At 34.2% G+C, this 13,441-nt stretch overlaps 4 protein-coding genes and 1 long non-coding RNA gene across 5 annotated transcripts in view; 3 read left to right on the forward strand and 2 right to left on the reverse strand.

The window, feature by feature from the left end:
* LOC142226966 (uncharacterized) overlaps window positions 1-3,493 on the reverse strand; it is an 88,667-nt gene extending 85,174 nt beyond the window's left edge. The window contains exon 1 of the long non-coding RNA XR_012719777.1: window positions 3,357-3,493. This is a non-coding gene — a long non-coding RNA (uncharacterized LOC142226966). The remainder of the gene's footprint in view (window positions 1-3,356) is intronic.
* The window catches only part of qtc (GRIP domain-containing protein quick-to-court), a 372,167-nt gene that overhangs the window by 90,351 nt on the left and 268,375 nt on the right, over window positions 1-13,441 (forward strand). The gene's annotated exons all lie outside the window — the stretch shown is intronic.
* On the forward strand, window positions 3,872-4,543 carry LOC142226969 (protein PET117 homolog, mitochondrial). The gene is made up of 2 exons (XM_075297247.1): window positions 3,872-4,086; window positions 4,320-4,543. The coding sequence occupies exons 1-2, from the start codon at window positions 3,995-3,997 to the stop codon at window positions 4,471-4,473; spliced, it is 246 nt and encodes an 81-aa protein (XP_075153362.1). The 5' UTR covers window positions 3,872-3,994; the 3' UTR covers window positions 4,474-4,543.
* Window positions 4,739-5,922, reverse strand: U2af38 (U2 small nuclear riboprotein auxiliary factor 38). Its single transcript, XM_075297246.1, has 3 exons — window positions 5,682-5,922; window positions 5,100-5,609; window positions 4,739-5,031 (listed from the first exon to the last, which is right to left on the reverse strand). Exons 1-3 carry the CDS (start codon window positions 5,723-5,725, stop codon window positions 4,914-4,916), a joined length of 672 nt encoding a protein of 223 aa, XP_075153361.1. The 5' UTR covers window positions 5,726-5,922; the 3' UTR covers window positions 4,739-4,913.
* Stip1 (Stress-induced phosphoprotein 1) lies at window positions 7,017-12,661 on the forward strand. Its single transcript, XM_075297248.1, has 5 exons — window positions 7,017-7,172; window positions 7,286-7,568; window positions 9,594-9,674; window positions 9,753-10,770; window positions 12,188-12,661. The coding sequence occupies exons 1-5, from the start codon at window positions 7,164-7,166 to the stop codon at window positions 12,258-12,260; spliced, it is 1,464 nt and encodes a 487-aa protein (XP_075153363.1). The 5' UTR covers window positions 7,017-7,163; the 3' UTR covers window positions 12,261-12,661.

Genomic DNA, 13,441 nt, shown 5'->3' on the forward strand with positions numbered 1-13,441 from the left:
TGGAATCGGGCAGCACTCAGTGATAAGATAGAAGTTCACCAATGTGGTATGGTATCACAATGGACTGAATAGCCTTAGTGAGCCTGATAGATCGGGCTGCCACCTAACCATTAAAAGTATTTTCAACGACAAATTTGTCATCTTTCCCAAGAATTGAAACTAACATCTTGAGTTCCGACCAAAAATAACAACTAAAGTCCGGTGCAAAATTCGTTTTTCGTATTGAAATAGTTATTTTGAAAGTAGATAATTTTAATTTAATTTTTTGTCATTCTAAAAGAAGCAAATTTGCAGACCTTAAACCAGTACTGTGGAGTCGGAGTCTGAAGATTTTTTTTGGATTCGTTGCGTTATTCATTCGATCAATGTACGCTATGCCTATAAATGAAAAGCAACTTTCAATTAAGGAGATTATTTTATGTTTCCTAGAATGTTAGACTAGCAGATGGACTGAATCGATCCATTTTAATGTGCACCATCATACTAATCTATTTGAAAGAGAGAGACCTCCCACGGCAGACAAGGGTAGTTTTGGCCCAATTAAGATCAGGCAAGTGCAGCCGCCTCAATTCATACCTATCAGTGATTGATAGCAGCGTAGCTGACGTGTGTCCCATCTGTAATTAAGGGCCACTTGACACTCGTCACCTTTTTGCTTGCCCAGCTAAGCCTACCCGTCTCACTACCAGATCACTCTGGACATACCCCATCCTTGTCGCAGAGTTCCTTGATCTGGCTACCAGCTGAACTACACAAACATAGAACAAAATGGATGAAACTACATTAAAAACTGTTACAACAACAACAACATTTGAAATATTTCGAACAATCGATTTTATTTATTTTTTTTTTTTTTAATTTTAAGACCATATACAATGGAAATTTTTAATTCTGAAGAATTAAATATTAAATTAATTAAATATTATAATTACTAATATTAAATAAAATATTAGATATATTAAAATATTAAATATTGTAAATTTGTTTTCTATAGAAAATTTTGTAAAGATTTGATTTCTATAAAAAAAATTAGTCAAATTTTTATTTCTATAGAAAATTTTATTTACTGCATAATTTTTTCAAAATTTTGTTTCTATTGATAATTTTTTCAAACATTTATTTCTATTCAACATTTTATTTCTATTGAAAATTTTGTCAAAATTTTATTTCTATAGAAAGTTTTGTCAAAATTTTATTTCTATAGAAAGTTTTGTCAAAATTTTATTTCTATAGAAAATTTTTTCAACATTTTATTTCTATAGAAAATTTTGTCAAAATTTTATTTCTATAGAAAGTTTTGTCAAAATTTTATTTCTATAGAAAATTTTGTCAAAATTTTATTTCCATAGAATATTTTGTCAAAATTTTATTTCCATAGAATATTTTGTAAAAATTTGATTTCTATAGATATTTTTTGTCAAAATGTTATTTCTATAGAAAATTTTGCAAAATTGTATTTACTATATAAAATTTTTTTCAAAAATTTATTTCTATAGAAAATGTTGTCAAAATTGTATTTCTATAGAAAATTTTGTCAAAATATTATTTCTATAGAAAATTTTGTCAAAATTTTATTTCTATAGAAAATTTTGTCAAAATTTTATTTCTATAAATATTTTTTGTCAAAATTTTATTTCTATAGATATTTTTTGTCAAAATTTTATTTCTATAGCAAATTTTGACAAAATTTTATTTCTATATTTTGGTCAAAATTTTATTTCTATAGATATTTTGGTCAAAATTTTATTTCACGCAAAGCTGGCAAAATCGCTAAAAGTTGCCAAATCAACCGTTACAAATGTAATTAAAGTGTTTGGGGAACGTTTGTCGACAGCCAGGAAGTCTGGATCGGGGGGAAATCGAAAACCGGAAGCCACTGAGACGACAAAGAGAGTTGCCGGTAGTTTCAAGCGAAACCCTAACCTCTCTCTCCGAGATGCCGCAAATAAGCTGGGTGTATCGTCTACAACCGTGCATCTAGCCAAGACTTACAAGAAGGTAGTGACTCCAAATCGCGATGATAAACAAAATACGACGGCCAAAGCGCGATCCCGGAGGCTGTACACGACGATGCTGACGAAGTTTGACTGCGTGGTAATGGACGACGAAACCTACGTCAAAACCGACTACAAGCAGCTTCCTGGACAGGAGTTTTATACGGCAAAAGGAAGGGGAAAGCTAGCAGATATTTTCAAGCACATAAAACTGTCAAAGTTCGCAAAGAAATATCTGGTGTGGCAAGCCATCTGTACCTGTGGCTTGAAAAGCAGCATTTTCATAGCTTCCGGGACTGTCAACCAAGAAATTTACGTGAAAGAGTGTTTGAATAAACGTCTGCTGCCTTTCCTGAAGAAACACGGATGTTCCGTACTGTTTTGGCCGGATTTGGCATCTTGCCATTATGGTAAAAAGGCCATGGAGTGGTACGCCGCCAACAACGTGCAGGTGGTTCCCAAGGACAAGAACCCTCCCAACACGCCAGAGCTCCGCCCAATTGAGAAATACTGGGCAATTGTCAAGCGGAACCTAAAGAAGACCAAAAAAACTGCTAAGGACGAGCAGCAGTTCAAGGCAAACTGGCTTTCTGCGGCGAAGAAGGTGGACAAGGTGGCTGTACAAAATCTTATGGCAGGTGTCAAGCGTGAGGCCCGGCAATTCGGATTTGGAAAAGCGAAAGCCTAACTGAATATTTTTCCTGAATTTTATACTAATTGAAATTGAAAAATAAATTTAATTTGATTTTTTAAATAAACGATTTCACCGATTTACACGCGTTTTCCCTTGACCAAATTTTGACCGTATCACCCTTTATTGTGAATATCGTCCTTTGGAGTTCATGTTCATCCCCCTCCGTTTTGGGAGGTTAAGATGCAAGCCTTGCATACAAAAAGGTCGTGGGTTCGATCCCTGCTTCAACCGGACTCCAAAAACTTTTTTCAGCAATAGATTATCCTGTCTCAGTAATGCTGGTGCCACTTCTTAGTTTTTCAAAGCTTCTCTAAGTAGTTTTACCGAAATATGAAACGACGTTCTCGGCTGTACAAAAGTGTTGTCTTGTAATTGAACCAAACTTAGAATAGGGCAGCACTCAGTTATAAGACAAAAGTTCTCCAATAAAATAACGGTCTGCCACTGTATCTAACATAACCTCAGTTTCTTTATAAGTGGGAAGTAAGGTCGTCGTATAAAAACTGTGATACTGTAGAGACCCTGTCGCTACGTTTTAGTGGAGTTTCTCAATAAAAATTATGAGTAACTTCGGATTAATTAAAAGGAGGATATATAACGCAAAACAGAAAACAAAAATCTCCGTTGCATTGCAATGTTTCATAAAAAATTATAGTAGCCACTCTTACCTTCCATCATTTTGGGTAAATTATTATGCCAATATTCAACGAATTAAGACCACTAAACTGTTCAACATTCACCAAAAGAGAACTTTTATTCCACACCCAAAGCTTTATTTAAAAATTTCAAATTTATTAACCATGACTGACTGAAGATTCTGTAATACGAGCAGAGTTGCCAGTGAAATTGCAAAATAAATAAGCAACTCTGGCGTGCCAACAACACAGTATTTCTTATGGGTGCGAAATGTAAGCAATCGATAATAACACCGCACGATATTTTCGCTAGAGCTTACATTAAACCCAGAACTTACTTCCTATAAAAACTTCAAAAATTTCTGCCGGTATGTAAAATTAATATAGGACACCAATTGACATTCTTATCAATCGTATGCGTATCTTATGCGGATGAAAAATGTCTTTAAAAATGTAATCTAATTCCGGTTAAAAGCAGTACTTGAAATAAAACTATTGGCAATACTGACAAAAATGTTTTCTTCGTGGGGACAAGCTCGCTCAGCTGATTTTGTTTATTTTCTTCATTCATTTTGCATAATCTCCTAACGGTGCTCTTTGATTGCTCTTCAGGTGTATGTTTAAATACTTTTCGTTTTATCCGCAATAAACTATTGAAACACTAGTACAAAATGTCCTTGTCTTCGAAACTTACATTAGCCGCTTCTTTTGTTGTGTCCGGAGCTATCATTGGCTATGTCCATTTCAAACAAACAAGTGACAGGTAGTAGTTTCATTAGGATTTCCAAGGTCTGGTTTCGACATAATAAGCAGTGATCCACGTTCATGTTTCAGCATAGAAAACAATTTTGTTACACGTTTTTTCAACGAGATTTACCAGCAATGCGTATTATCATATACGAATCTGTTTACTATCTGAAACACGTATAGCTCCATGATCTAATTCAACTACAAAGCTGTTCACCACATAGCATTCTAAAACTGTTCTTATTTCAGAGAAAAACTTCATGAAGGAGTAGTACGGGATGTGGAAAGGCAACAGCGCCGTAAAATGGAAAATACTTACGTACTTCAAAAACAAATTGACTTGACGAAACAACTTAAACAATTACAACATAGCCAGGAGGGAGAAGCCAATACGGGCCAGTGATTAGATTCATTAATTGTAAATAAAACCAAATAAACTAAATGTATTAACACCGCATCGCTTTTTTAAGATATAGCTTGTATTTATCTCAATATCCATTATTAACCTTAAATATTTTATCGCCCGTTTCATAGGGAGCTACAAAATAAAACCGGCAAGTTTTAAACAAAAAAGTGAGTGAACTAACGACATCCATTTTGGATCTAAGTCAAATAAAATCCTGCTATTTGTGCTTATGCAAATGCCAGAACAATGAAGATACCTAGTATATGGAATCTATAGGGAGCTTTATTAAGTTAAAATATTTTAAACATATAAATTGAATTTGCTTCGTGGGAAGGTTAACTTAATCTGTAGTTTTGCTATTTGCAAGGGTCTGTTATATCCAAAGAAAAGGTATAAACTCATATGAAATTTTCCAACATATTGGAATAAATTGTCAATTAATAGCGTTTACGATTATCTCCTCCACGGTCACGGCGAGGCGAACGTTCACGGGAACGTCTGCGACGTGGAGAACGTGAGCGGGAACGAGAGCGACGACGCCGAGAATACAAATATCTGTAAAAAGAAATATTTATGATTTTAATACAAAAGAATACATTTTTCATTTCTCATTGAAGTTATACCTGCGTAGATCTCTAGAAATTGGTTTCAAGTGCATGAAGTTGCAGAATCCCGAACGGGTGCATTCTCCCATCTCATATTGGCGGCAACAGGCTTCACGAAAATCAGTTACAGGTGATAATTCAGAATATACTGGACGTCCTCCAAACCAGCGATTGTTTAAATCGTTAGCAGCTTTCTCTGCATCAGCTTCTTGACGGAATTTTATGTAAACATTGCCGACTAGGTGATCTCCCAAATTATCGCAAACGTTCATTTCCTCAATTTCACCATATTTGTCTTCACATTCGACAAAAACGTCTTCAAAGAAGTTGTCGTAGTGCTCTTGCATTTCCTCATCCGATACGTTTGCAACCAAATGCGAACCATCTGCAGATTTGGCCGAATTCTGGGGATTTACATACAGGTTTTGCAGTAAAACTGTCTGCGAAAATGTTGGTTTGTTGTGTATTCTCGAGCAACGATCACCATGACGGCATGCCCCGATTTTAAAATAAAAGGAACAGTTAACTCTGAAAAAAAAGCACAAAATATCGAAATGAAAACGATCCAAAAAATCATGCTTGTCTCTTTCATTGTCTTACTTGTCTTTTTCAGTGCCAAAAATGGACGCCAAATACTCAGCCATTTTGTCTTCGTCCTGCCAGTAAGCAAGGATTAGTTATATTTACAATTCACCGCTTAACAAAAAGTATGTGATATATTTGTAAATATAATATAAATGTTGAGATTTCTCAGTTTTTTTATTTATCTTAATTCTTCAGCCGACAATAAATGTATATAAAAACGCCGCGACTCCCGATGTTTCTATGATGGAGACGTAAATACCAGTGATGAGATTTAAAAATGTCAACTTGTACCGTAATCGAAATGAAAATGTACTAAAAATGCATTGCTAGTACGAAAATGGCGCACGTAATTTCATTATCATCCGGAATTTACTGTAAACAATTTGAAGATGTATTGAAGATGAGCTATTTCAAGTCAAGTTGAATTTATGTTGAAAATTATATATACCCTCAAACTGAAAAGTTGTTGCATTTGAAAAACGCTCATCCTGTGATTATTGGGAAATGTTTTACTTCTTTTCTATATTTCCCAAACATCGAATGGAGTTACCTTATTGCTTCATTTCTTATAAGACGACTCCACTTATAAGACGACGTACCTACTTTCAAAGAGCAAGAACTGCCCCAGGTTTGGGCACTTACGGCACAAAGTGGTAGCCACATTCTAAAGAAGTAGTAAAGTCAAACTCTAAAGAAGTATGTGGGAGCCACCGTAGTGTAATGGTTAGCATGCCCGCCTTGCATACACAGGGTCGTGGGTCCAACCCTGTTTCGACACCAAAAAGTTTTTCAGCGATGGATTATCCCACCTCAGTATTGCTGATGAAATCAAATGGTTTCACTGCAATGTGGAACACCGTTCGGACTCGGATATAAAAAGAGGTTCCTTGTCATTGAGCTTAGCATAAAATCGGGCAGCATTCAATGATAAGAGAGAAGTTCACCACTGTGGTATCACAATCGACCTAACCTAACCAGGGCTCAAATGTTGTTATTACGTCTCTCTAATAGAAAGGCCAAGACATCCAAATTTGTAATAGTCATTGCATGGTATCATTGATAACGATAGCAGAAATGGGTAGATATTCCTTTTATATTTCCATAACAACATAGGATGGGGAATCAACAATAATAGGAGTTAAATACACCCATAAACTATGTATTAAAAATTATCATTTGTATCGCTTCCTAATCGCACAAAAAAGTGTACTATCGAACCTCATTGCTCATCACTGTGCAACGCCGTTGCAGTATCGATTTTGATAAAACCGTAGATTTGACATTTACGCCATAATTTCAGCATGCGTAGACGCTTATTCTCCGATTTAGGCAGATCCCCTTAAGAAACATGTATTGTAATCGTTTTTGGAAATAATCGATTATTCATAGATGTTCATCTTCGTTCTAGAGTTTTCGAATTTCATTCAATTTCAATTTCAGGAAATAATAAAGCGCTAGTTATAAAATAAATTGCACACACAAAATATATACAAAAATATGGACAAGGTAAGATATATAAATCTCTTCTGCTTGTATGGTGGAATGCAACATAGTTGGGAAAAAATGCGGTATCCTATTGTTTTGCAAACTCATGCCTCCTCATCCTTTTTTTCATGTAGGTAAATGAACTTAAAGAAAAAGGCAATAAGGCCTTAAATGCTGAGAAATTTGATGAAGCTGTTGCTGCTTATACAGAAGCAATAGGATTAGATGAGAAAAACCACGTTTTATATAGTAATCGATCGGCTGCTTACGCAAAAGCCGGCAAATTTGAGGAAGCCTTAGAGGACGCAGAAAGAACTATAAAACTAAATCCAACATGGGCAAAGGGTTATTCGAGAAAGGGAGCAGCAGCAGCCGGCTTAGGAGATTATATGAAGGCTTTCGAAGCTTATAATGAAGGTAGGTGTATTTCTCATTGCTGTGAGTCACAAGGGTCAACAAATGTGAGGCGGTGCAATATCTCAACAAGCTGAGCAAAAAAAAAAAGTTAATGAACTTTGCTGCAAAGCAGCATTGTCGTAGATGTTCGAGAAGAAACATAAACACACATAACCTAACATTATTTTGAATTATTGCGTTTTGTTGATAGCTTAAAAATGCAATAATGCAGTGGTTTTATGAATGGAAGATTGAACATGTAATGATGTTTAAAGTAAAACGAATTACATTATTTGTGTTATTGGAATGCAAGTATTCTAGAAATATTAAGTGATAAACATTAAACCCAATACAAATTATTATATAGTACATGATGTATTATTCTAGATTTACTAAGTTATATGTTGCCAATCATACATACCTTTATGCTAAACGCTAAACCTCTCTTGTCACTGAAAATACTTGTTTTGGAAACACAACAAGTCTTATGTGGCAACAAGTCTTATGGCGTTTTCATTTCTCAAAAACTATGTTGCCTTGGTGTTACACTATTTATTTTCGCCCAAATTATAGAGCCATTCCAAAGTTGTTAACTCAAAATGTGACAGGATTCAAAATCTGTCATAGTGCCCTCCATATTTTGCAATCAATTTCGAGAAAGTTACATACTTTTTCCCTATCGAAATCGCCTTTAGTTTCCAACTTTTAGTGTAACAATTATTTAGTACATTCCAATTAATAATTCAAAAGATAATAGAAATGCTTGGCACTACATTTGTGTTAACAACGTTGCGAGATCTTTGTCCAATTGTATACTTAGGTTTTGGTCTGATGTGCTTGTTTTAATAAAGAAGATTTGAAGGTCTTAGGAATATAGTCAGTATTACCACGATTTTATAAATCGTCTGTTTTTTAACTGGTCCAGCTTGTTATACATACCATCACAGTGACTCCCTAGAAGCTACTCTTCTACGATCGACATATTGACTATTATTTATGTGCTATGTGAAAATGTGATTTATTGCAATCCAAACAATCAGGTGATGCTAAGTGATTACTATCATGCTACGGCATTGCTCTTGGTAAGCAGTTTTTAACCGCAATAGATTATCCAGTTTTTGGTAATGGACTTGAGGGAACGGCAAATTGGTAGCCCTCAATTTTTATATTTGAAACAAGTTGTTTGGTCCACGAGAGAGGGTATAAATGACTAGTTTCAATGGTAAAACTGGGATATTGTTCGCATGTATGGTAAAATGCAATGATTGTCTAATTGAGGTCGAATTCGAGGACTTTGCAATAAAACAACCTACAAAGCACAAGTCCACAAAGCAATACAAAAGCTATAAATATGAATTGAGTATCCTAAATACTCAAGTAAAATGGGGACTGAACATAAGGTGGAGGCCATTGAGAACTTTTGTTGCCTCTAATGTTATTGAATGTCCAAAAATGCATAAACTTCTTACACTCATAGAAAAAGTCTGCTAAAAACAGCAGTCGATGTCTGCTGTTATATTTTTGTACTTCATGGTCTAACGAACAACAAATAAAAAAAATATATATGTTACAAGTTATTCTCCAAAGCATATTTTAAACCAAAATTAGATTTTTGTATATTCTTGCACTGTAATATACCTACAAGCTCATAAATGCAATCAGCAAACATTTTGTTTGCTGTTATGCCTAAATTTGATAAATATTCAGATTTTTGGGCCAATACAGTAGATATTCATAAAATATTGTTTTAATTATGTTACGATTGCCCGCAAGTTGACATTTTTATTTTGTTTCGGCAAAACTAATCGAAATAAAAAATAATGGAAACAACTAACAGCCTGTTTCTTGTTTCTGTATGTCGAATGAGCTCTGTCGATCGACTAAAATGGAAACAAACAGCTGAATTTATAACCAAAAAACAGCTGTTTCTATGCATTTCAGTCGATCGATTGAACTCGTTCGACATACAGAAACAGGCTGTTAATCTTCTTTTTGATAATTTGAAATATCTAAACTCAATACAAATATTTTGTGTATTTCCCATAGGTCTTAAACATGATCCACAAAATGCTGTTTTATTACAAGGCCGCCAGGAAATTACTTCAGCTGTTCTTCAACACATGCAAGGTAATGCGTATTAATATTGATTTATTCATCACACCACAACCATTTCCTAATATTTTTATTCCTTAATGGCAATTAAAGGTATGAACACACCTATGGATGTAGATCCTCCAGCTTCCAACACCTCTAAGCCAGCAGAGAAACCGAAGACAGAAGAAAAACCTAAACCAGCTGAACCCAATTTAGATGAAATGACTGAAGAAGAACGTCAAAAGTATAGAGCGAAGAAAGAAAAGGAAGCAGGCAATTTGGCCTATAAAAAGAAAGAATTTGATGAAGCTTTGAAACATTACCATGCAGCTTTAGAATTGGATCCTACAGATATAACTTTCTACAATAACATAGCAGCTGTTCATTTTGAACGAAAAGAATTCGAAGAATGCATTAAACAATGTGAAAAGGGCATTGAAGTGGGTCGAGAAAATCGAGCAGATTTCAAGTTAATTGGTAAAGCTTTTGCTCGTATTGGAAATTCATATCGCAAACTCGAGGATTACCAAAAGGCTAAAATGTATTATGAAAAAGCAATGTCCGAACATCGAACACCCGAGGTGAAAACTTCGTTGAGCGAAGTTGAGAGTAAAATTAAAGAACTTGAACGCAAAGCCTATATTGATCCTGCCAAGGCTGAGGAAGAAAAAGAAAAGGGTAATGAATTATTCAAGAAGGGTGATTATAGCACTGCCATTAAACATTACTCGGAAGCTATTAGACGTAATCCCGATGATCCAAAATTATATAGCAATCGTGCTGCATGTTATACAAAATTAGCCGCTTTTGATTTGGGCTTGCAAGATTGCGAAACATGTATAAAATTGGATGAGAAGTTCATAAAGGGCTACATTCGCAAGGGAAAAATTCTACAGGGTATGCAGAAAACTTCTAAAGCTTCATCGGCTTATCAGAAAGCCTTGGAATTGGATCCAAATAATGCTGAAGCCCTTGAAGGTTATCGTGCATGTGCTTTGAATTTACAACGTAATCCACAAGAAGTGTTAAAGAATGCCATGAATGATCCTGAAGTTCAACAGATTTTGAAAGATCCTGCAATGCGTTTGATTTTGGAACAAATGCAAAATGATCCAAATGCTGTTAAAGAGTAAGTACAAAATTGATGTTCAGTTTTTGATATAAAGACTAGTCATTGAAAGCGTAGTTAGGATAAATAGGACCACTAAATTTCATGATATTCAAAATTCGATGTTGATTTAATCAATGTAATGCGCCATGCAGACTGTAAGTTTATCCGGACGACAGTACTCGTGTCGAACATATCCCATATATTGGTCACATTATAAAGTAAGTCCGAAGGCATAATCGATACTGCTGCATGTTTATGGGATCGATAACACATTTATCGATTATTTAGTCATCAATTCGTATCGATTGGACACACTGTAAGATTCTTTACAAAGGCAGACATTCCGTCCGTAAAACTTATACTCTATAGGACGCATATGATTCTGTACAAACAAAGACATTCCGTCCAGAGAACTGCAACCGGTGGTTTTTTTCCCGTATTGCAATCTTACCCACAAAATGTCGGTGGCAGTGAGTAGGACACCAATTACCATGCGATCTTTTACATTGATACAAATGCGAGAATAAAAAAACCAATAGTATATAACAATGTTCGTATGCAGTGTCTTGCAATCTTAAACCACTCGACATCGTAACAACGCTCGGTAAACAAAAAACGAGGTTGGCAATTAAGTGTGATCGCACTCAACAACAACAATTACTAGCATTCGGCATTAGCTCACGAGAATTGAGAGAGTACCAAATAAGACAATAACAAACTGCTTAGATATGGGTAACCAATTTATGTGATTGCTTTACTACGGTGTTTTCGAGAGACCAGCCCTCATACTAACAAACACCAACAGTCGTCGGTTGCATTGGATATTGTTGGTTGAAATTTTTTTTTACCAATTGGTGTTTACTAAATACACTGGTCGGCTGCGGTAGATCGCAGACGTTCTCTGATTCCGTCCGGAAAAACTTATAGTCTGTAGGACTCAACTCACTGTTAGTGATTGAAACTTATACTCGTTTTTTTTTTTTTTTTTTTTTTTAATTTATGAGTCGATTAGTTTATTTTAGTCGCTATTTAAAGCGGACTAGTTGACATCAAAAGTCGATTTGTCAATTTCACTCGATTTTCAAAAAGCGAATAACGATATAAACGAATTAAATAAAAGATTACAAAATTTCAATTTTTCTACTATTTTTACAAAAAGTAGATTACTTTAAACAAAGTTAATAGGCTCAAGGTGATTTAGCCGATATTAAAGATTATAAAAAGTTATCAAATCCGCGTGTGTTTGTGAGGAAAAGAATCATCTCATTTACAAAAAGATGACCAGCTGCAAAGATCGAACATTCGATTCTTTCCATCAAAATTCGTTTGTTCTTTACGTTAATCTTTTTTCCATTATACAAGAAATTACTACTCCCAATTTTTTATTAGTAATGCGTTTATTGACTATAACAAATTCTATTTGTTTTACTTTCAGGCATTTACAAAATCCAGCGATAGCCGATAAAATTATGAAACTCATGGAATCAGGAATTATTCAAATTCATTAGAATCATTAAGCATGAAGCAAAGCTACAAAGAACCATACTAATAATTGCTATAAAACAACAAAATAACATCTCCATTTTCAATCATCAAAGCCAATTTATTTTCCTATGATGCAGCGGTGAAATGCTCCTGTCTTAATAATTTCTTACATTTCAAATTTGCTCAGTTTAGTTTATAGAAACAAAACAAACATAAAAGTTACCTTATTATCTTAATTTCCCAAAAAATTTGCACATTTCCCTTAAGTATTTTTTTCCATATTGTTTGATATTTTTGTTTTCTTTTTTTCGTAAACTACGTAATTCTATAGTTATTTTATAGAATTTTATTCTATGTTAAACATGTTTAGGTTTTTTCAGTTATTTAATATTTTTATTTCCAATAAAATGTAATTTCCTCGAAATTTTTTTTTGGCATTTCTTACAACAAACATACCTTTAGCTTATAAAACAAAAATACACTGGAAGCAAGTTAACCAATATTGCTTTTTGAATAAAAGAAAAGTCTACTTAATAGTATACCTATACATATTTATAAAAGAAAATCTAACAAAAGTTATTTGTTTAACTACTCAAGAAAATATAAAATATTTCGCAAAAAAATAATATGAAATAAAATCGATATAAGCAAAAATAAAAAATCAATATCCCTGAGTGTTTTATGCGGATAAAGTTTAAAATGAAAAGATATTGCGAATATGAAACCTCTAGAAAATATTATGTTCTTTGGTTCATTCGTTTATGGATAATCAAGCTATGGCTTCGTAAATGTTACTACGTCCGATTATTATTCAAAACCAAGTAGAAAACAAAATGGAATTGAAAATTGGACTATTTGATCATTTTGAATTTCCAAGTACTTGAGGTGAAAATCGAACTTTTGATTTGGCTTCCTTATCATATGGTAAATGCAACTGAAGTCCTTATATATCATTTAAAATAAACTAAAAATATTCAAATGATTTCAATTTCTAGAAGCTATAGTCAATTGTAGGCCAGAGAGAATCCAATCTCTGCGTTAACAAAAATGAACCCCGAACTATTAAACAATGCAGCACCAGTGTGAACACCTCAAATAGGCCACTCGCAGTGTCATAACCTACAGACTGTGTAGATTTGGACCCTTACCACCTAGGGTTGATCTTCACCCTCTAGTGCGCAAGACCCAGCGTTACAAAAGTTCA

This window comes from Haematobia irritans, chromosome 2 (assembly GCF_050003625.1).
Source record: "Haematobia irritans isolate KBUSLIRL chromosome 2, ASM5000362v1, whole genome shotgun sequence".
NCBI lineage: Eukaryota > Metazoa > Arthropoda > Insecta > Diptera > Muscidae > Haematobia > Haematobia irritans.